At 36.3% G+C, this 18,344-nt stretch overlaps 2 protein-coding genes across 2 annotated transcripts; both read left to right on the top strand.

Moving 5' to 3' along the window:
• Window positions 1-8,926: 8,926 nt before the first annotated feature.
• LOC131647830 (putative ubiquitin-conjugating enzyme E2 38) lies at window positions 8,927-12,110 on the top strand. Its single transcript, XM_058917653.1, has 7 exons — window positions 8,927-9,074; window positions 9,528-9,671; window positions 9,805-10,083; window positions 10,187-10,250; window positions 10,639-10,778; window positions 10,878-11,189; window positions 11,458-12,110. Exons 1-7 carry the CDS (start codon window positions 9,003-9,005, stop codon window positions 11,764-11,766), a joined length of 1,320 nt encoding a protein of 439 aa, XP_058773636.1. The 5' UTR covers window positions 8,927-9,002; the 3' UTR covers window positions 11,767-12,110.
• A 2,107-nt stretch (window positions 12,111-14,217) lies between these two features.
• LOC131651012 (uncharacterized) lies at window positions 14,218-16,956 on the top strand. Its single transcript, XM_058920700.1, has one exon. The coding sequence runs from the start codon at window positions 14,218-14,220 to the stop codon at window positions 16,954-16,956; it is 2,739 nt and encodes a 912-aa protein (XP_058776683.1).
• Window positions 16,957-18,344: the final 1,388 nt, after the last annotated feature.

Here is an 18,344-nt window from a genome sequence, read left to right as displayed (position 1 = left end):
GAATTGTGGCAAGATTGGAGGAAACTATGTCAAAACTTTGACTTTCGGTCAAAATCAACCAAAGAATGTCGACTCTTGATCAAAGTCACTCTTGAGGCTTTTTTGAGATTAAAGGTATGAATGCAGAATGATTAGGAGTTTGAATATGAAGCATACAAGGGAAAGTCGTGTTTCAAATGTAAAGGAATTCAAACACATTCATTCATTCAAAAACATTTGAACATGGTTAAGAAGAGGTCCTTCAAGCTACAATCAAAGCCTCCTTTCAAGAATTCCAAAATTAAAAGCAAGAGGAAAAGAAATTTCAAAGTTTGAAATTGGAAGAGAATCATCACAAAGGAGGAAAACTTCATTACAAAGCCAATTACATTGCACTTCCATTACACTCCATACAAAAATTATTGCAAAGTTATTTCGATAAGCATCCGTGAACCATTCAAACAATTCTCATTCACAAAAATCATACAAAAAAGAATACACCATTCAATGCCCTTTTACAAAGTTCTTTCACATTACACTTTCAATCATGTCCAAAAATCCAAATTCTATTAAAGAACCACTTCATTACCATGACCACAAGAATCCATTACAAAATAAAGTCAAGAAAGTATTACAAGGAAAAAATACATTTTTGCATAGTCGGCTAAGGACCCCGACTATGGACCTAACTTCGGTTGACTCTCCCAAGACGTACTTCTTCCTTCATCTCCAATGCATTGCATCTTCAACATCAATAAAGGTCCTTCATGATCGAGCAACACGGTTGGTCATCGTCTCTCCATCTTACTTCAATGGTGCACCGATCTACATGATCAAGAATATTCAGCCATGACATTATCTAGCAAGCATAAAAGAAGGTTTATATGAATCTCACAAATTAAGCTCAGTCCAAGGGGAAACCAGAATTTAAACAAGTACATCGCACACGCCACATGCTGTCAATTCAAAACATGCAGTTCAATTTAAACCAGTGTACATGTTTCCATTCATCCCTACAACACAGCAGCCATGAATTCACAAAGAAGAAAATGCATATAGTGCAGTCCCATAAAGACCATGAGCTTCGGCTGCAAAGAGCCACAAACCGTGACACAACTTTGAACCGAACTGGCAGCCATCACTACCTGCATAAAATCATCCTAACAGTTACACATTCCCAAAAAACCAATCAATTTCTATATACCTTCATACATCAAACTGCCCAAACAGAATCTCAACCCTCAGTTTCATAACAGAAAGTAACAACCTATAACTAACTTTCTCCAACTCCTAACCGAATTCAGAAATCACAAATCCTAACTACCTATTTCCTCTAACCATTTAACCAACAACCTAACTAACTACCATTCATTCAACAACAGATCATAACAGAAAGAGAAGAAGGATTGGATTATGAGAAGAGGAATAAACAGGATGAAACTAACCTCTAACTGAACTCAGTCCCATCGATTGCTATAAAACCACTTCCCCACCATTGCTCACACAGATTCTTCACTCTTCCATCTCAGACTTCACCATTGCTCACATATACTCAGCCACTCTGTAACTCTCTCCTCCATCATCGACCTTGAACCAACCTCCATCTCCTTCACCAAGAAAACTTCTCTATATCCTTCATTACACAAAAACTGACACAAAAACACTTACAGAAAAAACTTCAAGCTCTTCATCTCTCTTCACCATCATCTTCTGCTCTTCCACTCTCAATTCACATCCATCACCAACTTTCTCTCCTTCTCGATCAATCTTCACCGCACAGAAAAATTCTTCAACCTTCATCTTCTCCACACTCTCAAAATCTTCTTCAATTCAGATACAACTTCACCTTCACCGATTCTCTGCTTCACATCAATCTGAATCTTCATCTGGAATTTGCCGAAAAACAAACCTTCACAATCGCATCAGCACAAGTTCTTCAACAACCTTCATAGTGCAACATCATCAATCTTCGCCACATCTCAATGCCAATCATCATCACGTCGCAACAACAACAAAACGCGGCAGAAATTCAAGAAGAAGGATGTTGAACGGAAGAACGAACACGCACGCCTGAGCTGCAATCGGAGAAGCATCGAAGACGGAATGAAGCTTGAATCAAGAGAAGATCTAAGATACGAGTTCAGATGAAAGACGATAAGGGAGAAAGTTTGGAGTCCTTCTCTTGGATCGTGGCGGCGTTTGATTGGAGATGATGGAGACTTCGCCGGAAACGGAAGATCGCCGCCGCGTATGAACGTGAAGAGAGGAAGGGAGATCTTAATCGTCACTTTCAGCGTAACCTAATCCCCTTTTTCTTTCTCATTATTTATTTTATTTTTTTATTATTATTTTTTAATTGATGAAAATCCGGATAAAAGAATTTGTGATGGATCTAAACAATGATCTTGGGCTCTCTCACCGAACCACTGTTCATACCCCTCTTTTGTGAGCCCATGGAACTACCATTTGTGCCAAAAATCAACAAAACATTCCATTGGGCTAGTAGAATTCGTTATAGCACCCCCCCTCTTGGCCCGTGCTGCGCGCCATTTTTGGCTAAAAATCTTCACAAAAACAAATCTGGGCCATAACCTTCTGGGCCCTTGCTGACTACACCATGGTTTCAGTTTACCACCCCTGTTTCACATATAATTTTGATTTTAGGTTTTTTTTTACTTAGTTTTTTACTTTTTTTAGATAACGAAAAGCATATAAAAACCATAATCTTCTCATTAGATTTTTAGATAATACAACATTTAGAATCATTGATTTTGTTAGACTTTTTAGGTGATAGTTGGCATATAAAAATGCAATAAAAATATTAGCTTCTTAATTAGGTTTGGGTTAGTATAATTTTGATTTTTAATTGATTTTTCCTTCATAAAAACGCCATAAAATGATAGTATTTTAGTTTAATTTTGCATTTATGTTTGAATTGCTTTTGTACCATTTATATGTTGATTTCTATATGACTTTTTGTGTGATTTGTTACTTGACTTTGGCCATATTTTTGGCCTAGTTTAGATTCCTTTTGTACATAAATAGGAATTAGAACAACTTAGACTAGAATTTAGGAATAGTTCCCTTCTTTCATTCTTTTCTTTTCAACTTTTAAAATACTTAATAAATATCGATGAAGATCATACCGTTACCATATTTCATAGTAAGAAAGAAATGATTGGGGTGTAGGCCCCGATGTATGTTCTTTCCTACTTAGCGGAGAAGAAATGATTGAAGTGTGAAGCTTCGATGTATTTCTTAACCGTTGTTTAGAGAAACGATCGTGGTGTAGGCCTCGATGTGCATTCTCTAAATATTCACAAAAAACTCTTTTTGTATCTCCTTTACTTAGCGGAGAAGAAATGATTGAGGTGTGAGGCCTCGATGTATTTCTTAACCGCCATTTAGAGAAACGATTGTGGCGTAGGCCTCGATGTGCGTTCTCTAAATATGCAAAACAAAACTCTTTTTGGTATGATCTAAGTCACAAATAAATTCCCTTAAAAAAACACCCAACCAAAAACACTTCAAAAAACCTAATAAATGTTCAGACTTAAAACAAAAGTGAGGAAGTGATGCGAGACCTTGTAGTGGGTTCTCGTCATCATGGAATTACCCTAAAAGACACAAACCAATCTCTTTTTTCTTTTCTTAAGGGCAAGTTATCTCCGCTCCATTGCATCCTAGGCTGTCCCCTTGTGCAAGAGCGCGAGCGTTAACTCCGCCCAACTAAAAAACACAAAAACAAACAGAAAATCTTTAGCCGAACTACGGCGCTCTGATTCCTGAAAAGGATACGTAGGCATCAAGTCGCGGGGCTTGAACGAGCACATTTGTAAATATTCCTTCTTTTCCCCGTATTTCTTTTGCATTCATTCACCTGTAGACATAGACATAGTACACACCCTTTAGATAGAAACAAACATAGGTGGATACCATCGAGTACGATGGGCGTGAGGGGTGCTAGCACCTTCCCCTTGCGTAACAGACTCCCGTACCTTGATTCTCTGGTCGCAAGACCCTGTTCCTTCCTTTGTTAGGTTTTCTGATATTCCTTTCCCTTATGGGATAAATATATTGGTGGCGACTCTGTTCATTTTTCGCGAGCGTGCGACAGCGCTGAGCAGCTCATCGAACTTTCTCTTCACTGAACTGATGGTGAGGGAGCCCGGATCTCCGCCGTTGGAGACGACCATGGCGAATGGGAATCCTTCCCATTTGCTGAGTGCGACAGGTGCCCCGACCGATGGTATGAAATCTTCAGGTCGGGTCACTGACAGGGCTACTTGTAGGGGCCTGTTGTCCGGCGAATTCCCTTCGTCGGCGTTTCTGTGGTCGTCCCTTCGGGAAGGTTCCCCTTTCTGTGTGTATTTTGAAAGGCGACCTTCCTTGATCAGTGTTTCAATAGCGTCCTTGAGGTGAATGCAATCCTCGGTCATGTGTCCATGGCTCCTGTGGTATTTGCAGTACTTGGACTTGTCGGTTCCTGGCCTCGCGGGGTTTGACTTCGGGGGTCTGATGTTCGACTTTTTGAAGTCAGTGTTTTGGCATTCGGCTAGGATCCTTTCCCGTGAGGCGTTCAGCGGGGTATATTCGTTGAAACGACCAGAAGGTCCCCGGCGTTCTTTGATGTCGAGAGACCTGTCGTCTTTCCTTCTCTCGTGCCCGCGCCTCGAAGTTGAGGGCTCATGGTTTGAACTGCGAGCGGCGTCGTTGTCCCGTGAAGTTCTCGTGGTAGCAGCTTCTGCTTCCTCATATCTGATGAAGGCCTGAGCCTTGCGAAGGAGGGCGTTCATGGAGTGGACTTCCTCAATCTTGATGGCCTTTTTGAAGTCGCTTCCGGGGAGGAGCCCTCGTTCGAGTAGGTACCTCTTCATGTAGTCTGCGGTCTGCACTTGGACAGCTTCTTTGTTGAACCTGTCGAGGTAGTCTCTCAAAGATTCGTTGGTACCTTGGATTACTGCCTCAAGATTTGCTTCTGATTTCGGTTGCCGACGAGATGCGGTGAAGTGGCTTAGGAAAAGATCCTTCAGTTCAGTCCAGGAGTGGATGGAGTTAGGGGGCAGATTCCTGTACCAATTCATCACGCCTTTCCTTAGCGTGGTCGGAAAGATGCGGCATTTGATGGATCCTCGTACCACATGGTAGTCCATGACAGCTTCGATGCTCCTTATGTGGTCATCGGGGTCGGTGGTCCCGTCATAGTGGTCCAAGGCTGGTGGTTTTTCCATCCCCCGGGGAAGACGAACACGCCGGATTTGCTCGGACAAGGGACTGCGGAAATCCTCTTCGTCGCTAGGTTCAGGGGAGTTTGAATGTCTGCCCCGCTGGGATTTAGTGCGTGCTTTGCCCGAGGTTTTGCGGTTGTCTTTTGGAGAATGCTCGCGGACTTTCTGCACGGCTTTGGAGGGGCCTCGGTGCTCCTGCTCGGGTGAGAGACTCTTGGCTTCAGTGGTTTCAGGTTTCTGATTCTTCCGAGTCTTTCGAGGTGGAGAGCGGGAATAAGACCGCTGGCGCCGGTTTCTTCTCGAGGGGGAGTGAGACCTAGATGGACTGCGCTTGCGACTTCTCCTCGGAGGAGACCGCGAAGAGGAATAGGAACGTGACCGATGGCGTCTCCGTTGGGGGGAGCGATATCGCCGCTTCCTTTCCAGGTCGTGGATGCGGTCGCCCTGTTGGCGGATGAGGCGGTTGGTCTTCTGCAGCTCTTTGAGTAGGAGAATGGCGGTCGGATCAGCGCCCTCGGGAATGTTGATCTGTTCCTCCTCGTCCGGGCTACGGCTTCTTCGTCTGCCAGAGGTGTGGGTGAACGAGGAAGCGGGTTTCCCGTCTCGGGTATCAGTTTCATTCACCACTTGGAGCTGCTCTGGTTCAGTCTGGGGCCGGGTCTGCCCGTCTTCCCCGTTCTGAACTTGTCCTTCAGGATGGGTTTGTTCGACGTTCTGGACTTGTTGAAGGCCGTGCACGTGTTGAATGTGCTGAATCTGTTGCCTCTGTCCGGCAAAAGCACGTTCCTGCCGACGGCGATTCGTCAGTTCGCGGCTGGAATCTTCAATCAGTTGTTCCAGGACGAAGGGATCAGGACTAGGTATGTTGTTGTTGGCCATGACGATGGTGAAAGGTTATGCTTTGATCTTTGTTAAAGAAGGGGGAGCAAGGTTCCCACAGACGGCGCCACTGATCGTACCTGATCAGGAGAATCGTCAAGGCGCAATATCTGGCTTGAAGAGCAAGATGGGGGGGGTACCTGCAAGGTCCTCCGATGCTTAAGTCAGTAGCTATCAGAGAATGAGGTTTAGAGTTAAGAATAGAATACCTGACCCTCTAGTGAAAGAGGGTATTTATAGCCCCCAGCGCTGGGCCAAGGTTCCCTAATTGGGCCAAATCCAACTGGAGGCCCACGTGCTAGGGAACTGCCAGAACGTCCCATGCTAGGGCTGAGTCAGCAGGAGACTCACGTTCTGGATGCACATAGCGTAGGGTTCGGAGATGGTTGACCGAATCCTTCGCTGAGACGTGACGCATGGTCTTCGTGCGTGGATAACTCCTTGACGGTTATCCAGTAAGTGGGCCCAAAGGTTTGGGCCTGCTCGGCCAGAGTCTTCGCGAAGGGCAGCCCTTATCTGTTGTCCAGTAATTGGGCCCAAGGGAATTGGGCCTGCTCGGCTGGTAACAAGGGTTGGGCCTGCTCGGCCCAGACCAGAACATCATCCTTTTAACATTTCTACAATTATTTATTATCATTTTATTTAATTAGTACACATAACATAAAGTTTTATCAGTGCATTAAAATAAGTTTTATTTCTTTATAATAGATGTAAAAAATAAATTTTGACGGGGGTACTGTCTTACATTTTAGATTTGTTAAATTTGTAAATTTGAACGGTCATATATTTTAGGTTTGGAAAAATGGAATAATATTTAAAATAGGTTTAATAATTTTTTTAGAATTAACTCATTTGAATTCAACTTGGGTTTGTTAACTCATATGGATTCACGGGTAGATGTGAACGTATATATGAGATCATATGTTTGATATATATAATGGAACTTTGCAAGTCAAAATTAGATACATGTAATGTGAAATCCCGACCAGACCCGTGCGATAGCACGGGTTTCCTACTAGTTTGATTAAAAAGGTTAGGCTAAGGCATGAAAAAAAAACATTTAAGTCTATCAGAGATTTAGAGAGACTTATTTAAATAAATAAACTGAATAATAATAATTATTATTATTATTATTATATTATATTATGTTTATATTTTAAATTAAAATATACAAAATAAAGTTTAATTATCTTGAAAACTAATAAAATTAAATTGAAAAAAAATTAACGAATATTATTATAAGTTGTTTTTTCTCTCAAATAAATAATATCATAAAATTTATTTTAATATGTAAAATTTGATGAAGTCAATGCAAATAAGTATTTAGTTCTGTTTTTGACAAAACATTTTTTGACCTCAAAACCTATACCCTATAGCTTATAAGCTGATATGATAATAAAAAAATCTGATAGTCTTTTTATCACAGATTTATAGTTTATTTTACTAATTTATAATTTATTTTAGAGAATTATTTCAAATGTGTTTTAACTTATACTTTATAACTTACATTTTTGCGTTTATTTTTTACTTATTATTTTAACTAAAACTCACTATTATCCTTTATAATTTATTTTAATTTAAAATAAAACAATTATATATTAAATATATTTTTTATCATTTTAATTTATCAACTAATTGAGCCGCTAATTTTACCAAACACTTCAATTAATTTATCAGCTATAAATCACCAATCATTAGTTATAAGCTATATAAACCATCAATCATCAATCATGTGTCATAAGCTATTACCTATCAACTAACTTATCAGTTAACCATATTACCAAAAAAAAAAACTTATCAGTTAACCTCTATTTTTACAAAATAAACTTAGTCTTATTGATATTTTAATTTATTAGTATTCTTAAACATTAGTTGAACTAATGCTTATTTATAAATGTTAAAATAAAGTAATTTTTAATGTAGTTTATTGTGTCAATAAGACATTTGAAAATGTAGATTCATGCTCAAAAATAAGCTTATAATAGGTCACAAATCAAATTTAGATTTGAAAATTTTAGCAGATCAAACTCAGTCTTGGAAAAGCCCCACCTATTCCTATACTTAAGAGTACTTAAGAATTGAGATTTTATACTACCACCCCTAAAATCTGATCTGACACCCCCATAAATTTTTATATTATCCAAAAATACGCTTTAAAAAAAGAGCGAACAAAAAATCGACATGCAATTGAAAAATTCAATATTAAAAGAAAATCTGGTAGTGTTTATAAAAGTTGAATATATTATAGAATTTTCCAATATTTTAAAAAATTAAATATTTTATTTTTTAAAAAAAATCGAAATTAATTTTATCTGATTATAAGAGCCTCAGGTTAAACAATGGGGCAAGATAAAATTTCTTAAAAATTTAATAAATAGAGTTTTGATACTATCTACCCATCATGGAATTAGTAGTTTCCTTACTTTTTTAATAGACTTATTTATATAAAAATATCATAGTTCATAAGTGCATATGAGTTTTAAATGGGTATTCATAAGTTGGTTTATTTTAAAATAATGCCTTGGCTAATGAAGGATGTATTTTATCTTACAGTTTTGTTGATTATACGATTGGGTTCAATTTTATTGCTCGTTTGTTGGAAGATGATAGGATAGGCTTTACTATCTCTAATTGAATTTCTGTATAGCATTTTTTCTTTTTGGGCTTAAGTCCTCTTTTTTCCCAAAAAATAAAATAAAATAAATATTATAAAAAAGTTAAGTCACATTTAATAATTTTTAGAATTTCAAAAATTAAAAAATATTAATTCCAAAAATTTAGTGACTTTCTATTTCTGTGACTTTCTATTCCTTCCTAAATTGAAGACCCCGCTCAAAACGTTCACTCTTTCCCTACTTATTCTCACATCATACACAAACAAACATAAGGGTTTCATTTGATCACAGTTTTGGAACCATGGACCCTGATGTTGTCGAAATTCCTCCTTCAATGTTCCAACATACTCCTAGGTTCAAAAAACAGAAACAGGTTTCTGTCTATCTTTACAGGGTTTTGTTCGTTTAGGTTTTTTTTGTTGTGTCTATTCAAAGTTTTTATCTTTATTTAAATTCTTCATCTGGGTTTTCACTTTTCACTCTAGATTATTCTTTTATGTTAAGTTTCTGCTTTAAAAATCACTGCTTTTTCTACTTCATATTGTTACTTCTCTTACGATCATCATGTTGCTTCATGTGAGCTTTGTTAGAACTAGAATCTGTTTAGCCCTAATGTTCTGATTGCAACATTTATATCTTTTTGGTTCTTTGTTTGATATACTCAATAGTGGTTTTTCTGTTTTATGTTCTTATGATAAAAGGGGGTATAACTCTCTTGATTATATTTTTTATTCATTCTGGTTTAAATTTATACATATACTGAATTTGTTTCTATAAGTTTTTTTTTCTTTACCCACAAGTAATCATTGTATGTTTTGTTTTGTAGTCCATTGTCCATGATGTTATTGACATTGTCGACGATGAGAATGACGATGATGATTTGATGATACTTGGTGAAATAACTCGTAAACGTAAGGGGAAGGCACCTGAAGCTCTTCATGAGGGTTATGGTGATAATCATCACATTGCGGTTTGTATAACATGTTTTATATTTTTCTTGCTATAAATTGATAAATTGATGTTATTTTTGTTCGCAATCCTTTGAAAGTGCTAAGCAGGGAGCTGGCAGTAGTAGTTCATTTCATTCAAATTTTGTTGGACAGGACGGATCATTGCATCCTTCTGGAGTAGAATCAGGATACCGTTGGTCGAAGAGTTCTTATCGTTTCGTTGCCACTCCTAAGCATGTGCATGGTTCCACTAGTGCTCTCAAATATGCAAGTGATGTACATGATGGAGCAGCTGTTGTTCTCCCACAATTGACGATAATTGATGAAGCTGAAAATGAAACTCTGAGGAAACTTCAAAGTTTTAAGCAATTTGATACTGTCATTGACATTTCAGATCATCACTTTATTAATCATAATTCCTCCACAAAGCAGGTTAGCTTTTCTTTTTTATTTTTTATTTATTTTTTAAAGACTCACTCTGTTTCAGTCTTATTTTTAATTATATGGATTTACATATTACCTATTTCATGAGCAGAATCCAAAGAGTTGGGCTAAAAAAATCCAGGAAGAGTGGAAGATTTTGGAGAAGCATTTGCCGGGTGAGTTTAGTTTTCCAAATACTAAATAGCCTGTAATATTTTCTATGTCATATCACAGATCATATTTAGTATTCAATTTACCTTTTGAGCTGATGTACTTTACCATATGGGTTGTATCCAGTCATTGTTAATTTTTCTACCGAACTTCGTTCGCTGCTATTGAAATGATAGATCTAGTTCCTGTCTTATCTACAGTGTCTTGGCCTGTTTTCTTTATAATACATCCTTATTGAAATGATTGCCTAGTTTTTCGTCAGTGCTGCTGTACACTCCAGATATTTGTTCTGCTGTTGGAATCAAGAACTTATAAACTCTATAGTGTGAAAGCTGCTTCTGGCATATCGTTCAATCTGACCATTTCTTCGACTTTTTCTTTATTGCTCATTAGATACAATATTTGTGAGAGTCTACGAATCAAGGATGGATCTCATGAGGGCTGTGATTATTGGAGCAGAAGGGACTCCTTACCACGACGGTCTTTTCTTTTTTGATATTTTCTTTCCCAGTGACTATCCCAATGTACCCCCGGTACGCGGTTGAGGACACTATGACTGAGTCACATTAATTTCTTTATCACTCTTTTTAATTCAATTCTGACAAAAAAAAAGTCATTTTTTCTCATGGCAGAATGTCCATTACCACTCTGGAGGTCTTCGGATCAACCCGAATTTGTATAAATGTGGCAAAGTATGTCTGAGTCTACTTAACACCTGGCATGGCAGCACGAAAGAGAAATGGACTAAAGGTGTTTCAACAATGCTACAAGTTCTAGTCTCCATACAAGGGCTAATCTTGAACACACAGCCTTACTTCAATGAACCTGGATGGGCATCTATGAAGGGTACACCAAACGGTGAAAAGCAGGCACGGCAGTATAATGAAAATACATTCATTCTATCGTTGAGGACAATGATGTATACGATAAGAAAGCCTCCAAAGGTTTGGTTCATTTCTTGTATATCTCTATCATGTTTGCTTTACCACGTTCACTTGTAACACTTAACGTTTATTTTTTTTCCTTGATATAAAAAGTTTTTCAGAGACGCATGATTATATTTCAGTGCAGTGTTGTGTCATAATATTATTTTCTGAATATCTTCACAAATATCTACGCGATGTCTGAAAAAAATGCTGTCATCGCAAATAGTTTATTTATTTTCTTTTCTTGGGATTCAAGCAACTGATTTAAGTCATTTTTGGTTTTCAGAATTTTGAAGACTTAGTTGCCGGGCATTTCTACAGCCGAGCGCATGATATTCTGAAGTCATGTATAGCATACAAAAAAGGTGTTCAAGTTGGTTGTTCGGTCAAAGGTGGGGTTCAAGATGTTGATGGGAGTAAAGGAAAAAAATGCTCAGCTAAATTTAAGTCTGGTTTGGTTGAATGCATGCCTTCTCTTATCAAAGAGTTTGAAAATGTTGGAGTTAAGGACTGTGAGAAAATCGAAAATGTTGGAGTTAAGGACTGTGAGAAAATCACATCTCGGGTACGGCGCAGTACCACCAGCAAAAAGTGATTTTGCTTAACTACATGAATGTGATCATAGTGTGATCATATAACATTCTTTCTCAAAACTCAATGGTGAGTGAGACTGATGATACTAATTACATCAACAACATGTTGGTTTTGGTTTTTCTTTTATCATCTCTTGTTTCTTGCACTAAAAGAAAAGCAAGCAAATCTAGTTTTTATTTTTCATTTTTATTTGTAATTACAGAAATTTTATGCTAATTTTTACTTTGTTTCGTTCTTTTTTGTTACAAAGTTAGAGTCACCCCTGTTAGTTGGTGTTCATTGTACAACCACAAAAACGGAAAAGCATTGGAAAAGAAAAAAAAAATACTGAATAATTTATCATTTATAGGCAAAGGGGCAGAGTCCAATATTTATACATGTTAATAACAAATTTAAAGGGAACTGCTTCCCCTAAGTAGTGGAGAAGCACCCTATGAAAATTTAAAAATATTTGAGAAGTTGGAAGTGCATTCTAGACGTATTTTTTTCATACAAAAACGCGTCATGACTGAGACTCATCTCTCTTTTTCTCAAAATTTAGTCGGGAAATGTATCTTTGGACCCATTTCATCATGGATTTTTGTAATTGAACAAATAAGTGACACATCTGGATTTAACTTTTGCATGTCAGTCACAATTTCGGAAGTACATTTCCAAAAATGTCAAAAGGAAAATTTAATTAAACAACACAATGCATCTTCTTCTTCCTCGTGACCAAATACCCTTTTTATCTCAAAACCCTTAATAGTTCAAAGTACAATTTGTACAGTTTTTTTATAAATATTTTTTGTTATTGTTTGCCTTAGATATGATGCACTTTGATGTTATCCCCAAATCTATTCACGGTTTCTCCTCTTACTACACATTAGGGAGTTGTTAGAAGAATTTTAAGACACCTAAGTGGCACAATTAGCTATGATCTCACCTTACTTCCTTCTAATGCTCATAAGAAGTTCCTTCTTAGAGCATATAATGATAGTGACTGAGCCAATATCATTGGTGATAGAAGGTCCATCTCTGACACATGCATCTTCTTTGGCCCAAACCTAGTCCCATAGAATTCTAAGAAACAACTTTTCTGTTGCTAGATCCAATGCAGAGGTTGAGTATCGAGCACTAGCTGATACAACCTTTAAACTATTATGGCTAAAATCTCTCCTAACTTAGTTGTGCATCTTATTCTTCCCTTCCACCTCTCTATATGACAATATTATTCATCTCTCACACAATCCTGCCCTACATGCTCGCACTAAACCCATTGAGTTGGACATTCAATTTATAAGAGAAAGAGTATCATCCAATAAACTACTAGTCCAACATGTTCCTACTTAACTTCACAATGATGACACTTTTACCAAGCCCCTAAGCTCTTCAATATTTAGTGATCTTATAGTCAAGCTTAAGGTTGGCTTGCAAGCACCTAAAACTTGAGGGAGGAGTATTACAAGTATTACTTGAAGAAGTTACTAGTCTAAGTTTTCAGTTTAATTTTGCTCATTCTCCTTGTAAGTTAGAAGTTAGTTTTGATGGTTAGAAGTTGGTTGAGTTAGTTAGGAGTTTATTAGAACTCAACCAACTTCCAACTCTTCTATATATTACACCTATGCAGTTTATAAATCTCAAGCTTTAAATCAATTGAACAAGATGAATCAAAGATTCACCATATTAGCTTAGCTTTAACGGTTTACGACTCACTTAACCATAGGCATAGACTAGCGCGGGTCGAACTCATACTAACATATTACAATTCCTTATTATTTGCAAATTAGCTAACCTAATCTGTTTAACATACAAGTTTATGTATATCAGATTAAACTAACAGATAAGAGAGGTCATATAGTCAGCTCTAATTTTACAGTTGGTTGTTTCACTAGGTAATAACTGTATTCATCTCAAAATTTTATTCTTTTCAGACGACATAATTTATCGGAAACATTATTTTCAAACAGATATAAAAGCTGCGTTTGAAAGTGTACATGTGAAGTGGTTTAGGGTGTGAGAAAAGTTCATCCCCATGTGAAGTGATTTAGGGTGTGAGAAAAGTTCATTCCTATCACTATCACCTCTTGTGACAGTTGAGTTTTTGAATATTTCATGTTACAAGAGTCTAACAAGAAATACCTCAGAAGGTGCACTAATTAACATCTAAGGTCTTCATTGACTCATTCTACATATCTTGCCAAATACTCCATAAATAATTATCACCACTTGTTTCCAAGTCTTTGTAGCCATTGACTCATGCATGGGTCTATGCATGTTTTTATTTGGTCGATTAAAAGAACATGCAATGAAATTGCTTCCACAATAATTTAAGATAACATTAGATATTATTATTTAGAAATTCTCTAAGAAATTGACCCTTAGCATTAAGTAACACATAGATACATTATATATAACTGTGTTATATTGATTCTTCATCTATCCTTTCCTAAGAAACAACTTCATATTGATCATGAATTCTCTTCTTTCACTACTTATCTTAGTTTTCACTTTCTTCTCCTTCAACCCTTTATTCTCATTAGCCTCAAAATCCACCTACAAAGACCAATGTGCTTCTTTAATCCCACAAACATATCCAACAACCAAACTCAAATTCAATTCTTTCCCCTTAAGTGATAAGAACACAGGTTACTACATAGGAGGTGACAGTATCGTCAATGTCGATACTACTTGGAACCAATTCTCCTTGTACTTTCCATCAAGAAATACACATGCAACTTCACACCCTCATCTTTTCAAAGTTGAAGGAACTATATCATTTAGAACTTCTTATGATCGTAGAGGTTACTTAACTTTCAAGCTTGATGGTTTTTGGTCTCAATCTTCGGGGAATGTTTGCATGATTGGAAAAAGCAAAGGTGTTTCCAAAAAAGGTGATTCTCTTAATCTTGAAGCTGTCTTCAAGCTTAATAGTGTCTTCAATTCGAGTAACATAACTAATTTGGTTAGTGGAAGCTTAGAGAGTTTGAGTTCTGAAAAGGGTGACAACGATCGTTACTTTGAACCAATTTCTCTAATGATTTTTCCAAAAGCAAATTATAGTTATAGTTTGGATACTAAAGAAGTTGAAAATGATTTCTCTTTTGATAGTGATGATGATGATGATAATGATGATGAGGAAGGTTTATCATTAAACTTTGATTCATTGAGTTTTTGTTCATATCCTCTCTCAAGTGCTATTACAACACTCCAACTAGAATACACTCATGAGTGTAGCTCTTCAAAGAATTGCACTCCTGTAATTAGTGGTTCTAGTGATCAATTGCCATCACACATGTCCTTGAAAGGAATTGAGTGCTCTTCTTCCCATACTAAGAAACATAAGGTTAGGGTTTTGGCTGAATTTTCAAATAGTCTTGATTACTATTGGAATAAGAATAACCATAGCTTAAATACCAAAACTATGTTAATAGGGGAAGGTTGGTGGGAGGAGAAGAAAAATATGCTTTATATAGTTCTTTGCCGTTTCATTGGTGGAAGAAAATCTTCATCCTTGAATGGAACTCAAGTTGGTGATTGTTCAACAAGATTGAGATTGAGATTTCCTTCAATTTGGTCAATCAATAGCACTAGTAGCATTGTTGGCCAAATTTGGAGCAACAAGAGTGCTAGTGATCCAAACTACTTCAAGATGATAACATTTAGGAATGATCATAATTATCGCGTCGGGGGAAAAGACTTGAAGTATGAGTATAGCAAGCTTGATATAGTTAAGCAATCATGTTCGACAAACAAGGTTGTCGCGATTCAAGGAAAAAGGTATCCAGATGCATATTCATATGACATGAAATTCGATATGTCGGTTAGAGAGTCCAAAAAAAAAGTAGCATGGGGTTCTTCATCTCCCTTATTTGTTGATGATGATTCCTATGAGTCAGATCTATCTCTATCAAGTAGTGGATCTGATGCAGGAATCTTGAACAACAATAATGGTAGCTTGTTTAACATTAGCTACAGGATTAGCCTCTACGCGATGTCTTCTTCGCCATTTGAAAGGAATTCCCTGTTTAACATGTCTTACTATTCGATGAAGATTTCTGCAGAAGGAATTTATGATTCGAGAAATGGAACCTTGTGTATGGTAGGTTGCCGCGACCTTGTTTCAAACGAAGGAACACCAACATCACATTCTTTGGATTGTGAAGTTCTGATGAAATTCCAGTTCCCTTCCTTAGATGCAAATGATAGGAGCTACATTAAGGGAAGCATTGAAAGCACACGCCACAAATCCGACCCTCTTTACTTCAAAAGTTTAGATGTATCCGCAAGATCATATAACGTCGTATTTGCAAGAAGAAATGCTTGGAGAATGGATATGGAAGTCATCATGACTCTGATATCTACCACTCTAGCATGTGTTTTCGTCGGATTGCAACTCTACCATGTGAAGAAACACCCGAATGTGCTTCCTTTCATCTCAATTTTTATGATGTCAATTCTCACATTAGGTCACATGATACCACTTGTTCTCAATTTCGAAGCACTTCTTGCTCAAAATCCAAACAACAAATCCTATATTATAGGATATGTTGAAAAATGGCTTGAAGTTAATGAAATAAGTGTGAGGCTAATCACAATGGTAGCTTTCTTGTTGCAATTTCGTCTCCTGCATCTAACTTGGAGTTCAAGAAAGACTAACGAAAGCGAGAACAACCTCTGGATTGCTGAGAAAAAGGCTTCTTATGTGACTTTCCCCTTGTATGCAGCTGGATTACTGATTGCATTGCTGTTGAAGTTAAAGAACAATAGAAACTCCGTTACATCGATGTACCGCCAACATGTTTCGTCATGGGAGAACATAAAATCTTATGGTGGTTTCGTATTGGATGGATTTCTTGTGCCGCAAGTCATTCTAAACTTGTTCTCAAATACAAAGGAAAATGCTCTTTCAAGTCCATTTTACTTTGGAACTACTTTTGTGAGACTCTTGCCACATGCTTATGATCTTTACAGGACTCGCAATTACGGCGACCAAGATAGTTACTCATACTTCTATGCCGATCCAAGCGAAGATTTCTACTCAACTTCTTGGGACATTTTCATTCCTTTGGCATGTATCCTATTAGCTATCATTATCTACTTGCAGCAACATTTTGGTGCTCAATGTTTCCTGCCTCGTAGATTCAAAGGATCAAAGGGATATGCAAAGGTGCCTAAATCAGAAGGAGAAGTAGAGACAACCAACATGTAAAATAGACCTTTTCTTTAGTCATGTGCTAATGGCCTAATCATGGTGAATCAAAAGTGGTCATTTTCTTAATTAGTTCTTTTTATGTATTTTTGTTATGAAGTTGTGTTGTTGTAATTTGTCTTTATAGTGTAAGCTTGTTAAGTGTAAAAGACTAGTTCTCATAGCCTTACTTTGCTGATATATTTGAAGCTTAACAGGGGAACAGTTTGAGTGCTTTTAGTGGATTATATTAGGGATTTATAATTTGCATCCTAATAACGGGTTTTTCTTTAATACTCCTTCCTTCTGTTCCTTTTTAATTATCATTTTTTTTTTTACTTTTTTACACATAAAAAAAGGGTTAAATGGTTTTCACCCTGCAATAGTAGCGAGATTTGATTTACCCTTTTAAAAAAAAATTGGATTACCCCCTATCATATTAAAATTGTAATTCTTTTGCCCCCTAAGAGGGAAAAATACTCCCTGTAAAATATATTTTTTTGATTTACCACCCTCGTTTTTACATGCTTAGGGGTGCCCAAATATTACAGTGGGGTAAATCAATTTTTTTTTTAAAAGGGGTAAATCAAATCTCGCTACAGGGGTGAAAGTCATTTAACCCTAAAAAAACTAATAATTATTGTTATTTTTTAAATTATGACTTTTATTTTGTTTATAATATCTCTAATTTTTAATTATTTCAATATATTTTTTCCTCTCTTTATAATAAATAGGGTTAAATATGTTTTTAGTCCCTATAAAATTACCAAAAATTACTTTTAGTCCCTATAAAAAAATATTCGACTTTTAGTCCCTATAAAATTACTTTTGCACTCATTTTTAGTCCCTCCACAGGGACTAAAAGTGAGTGCAAAAACAATTTTATAGGGACTAAAAGTCAACTTTTTTTATATAGGGACTAAAAACCAAAATTGAGATATTTATAGGGACCAAAAACTTATTTAACCCTAATAAATATATATGGATAATTTCGACAAAACTATAATAATTATTACTTTAAACTTTAAAAACAAAAATATATATTTATATTTGAGAAAAAATATATTAATTCAAATTTTTTTATATATGAAAAATTTATACGCACCCGTTTACTATCTTTTTTAAAATGTTAAACTCTTTTGATTAAAGAATGTAGTATTCTTTTATGTCATTTTTATTATATTTTAGAAATAAACATGTGTACCATATAAGTACCTTTGTGTGAACATGGTTATTTTACTAGTTACTACTTACTTATAAAGATTTATATACTCAGAGAATGTTTATAAAGATTTATATACTCAGATAATGTTAGCGAAATGTGTACTGTCATCTTCCCAATTACCAAAATGTGATTGTTATGCGAGAAGTTTTTATAAGAATTTAATATTTACCAAAATAAAAATTGT

This window comes from Vicia villosa, linkage group LG2 (genome assembly GCF_029867415.1).
Source record: "Vicia villosa cultivar HV-30 ecotype Madison, WI linkage group LG2, Vvil1.0, whole genome shotgun sequence".
NCBI classification, from domain to species: domain Eukaryota; kingdom Viridiplantae; phylum Streptophyta; class Magnoliopsida; order Fabales; family Fabaceae; genus Vicia; species Vicia villosa.
This window is presented reverse-complemented; position numbering and strand designations above follow the sequence as displayed.

Coding starts and splice junctions, on each gene's coding strand:
- LOC131647830 (XM_058917653.1), top strand. CDS start 9,003: ATGGACCCTGATGTTGTCGAAATTCCTCCTTCAATGTTCCAACATACT. Junction 9,672..9,804: donor GTGATAATCATCACATTGCG/GTTTGTATAACA, acceptor TTTGTTGGACAG/GACGGATCATTGCATCCTTC. Junction 10,251..10,638: donor TTTGGAGAAGCATTTGCCGG/GTGAGTTTAGTT, acceptor ATTGCTCATTAG/ATACAATATTTGTGAGAGTC.
- LOC131651012 (XM_058920700.1), top strand. CDS start 14,218: ATGAATTCTCTTCTTTCACTACTTATCTTAGTTTTCACTTTCTTCTCC.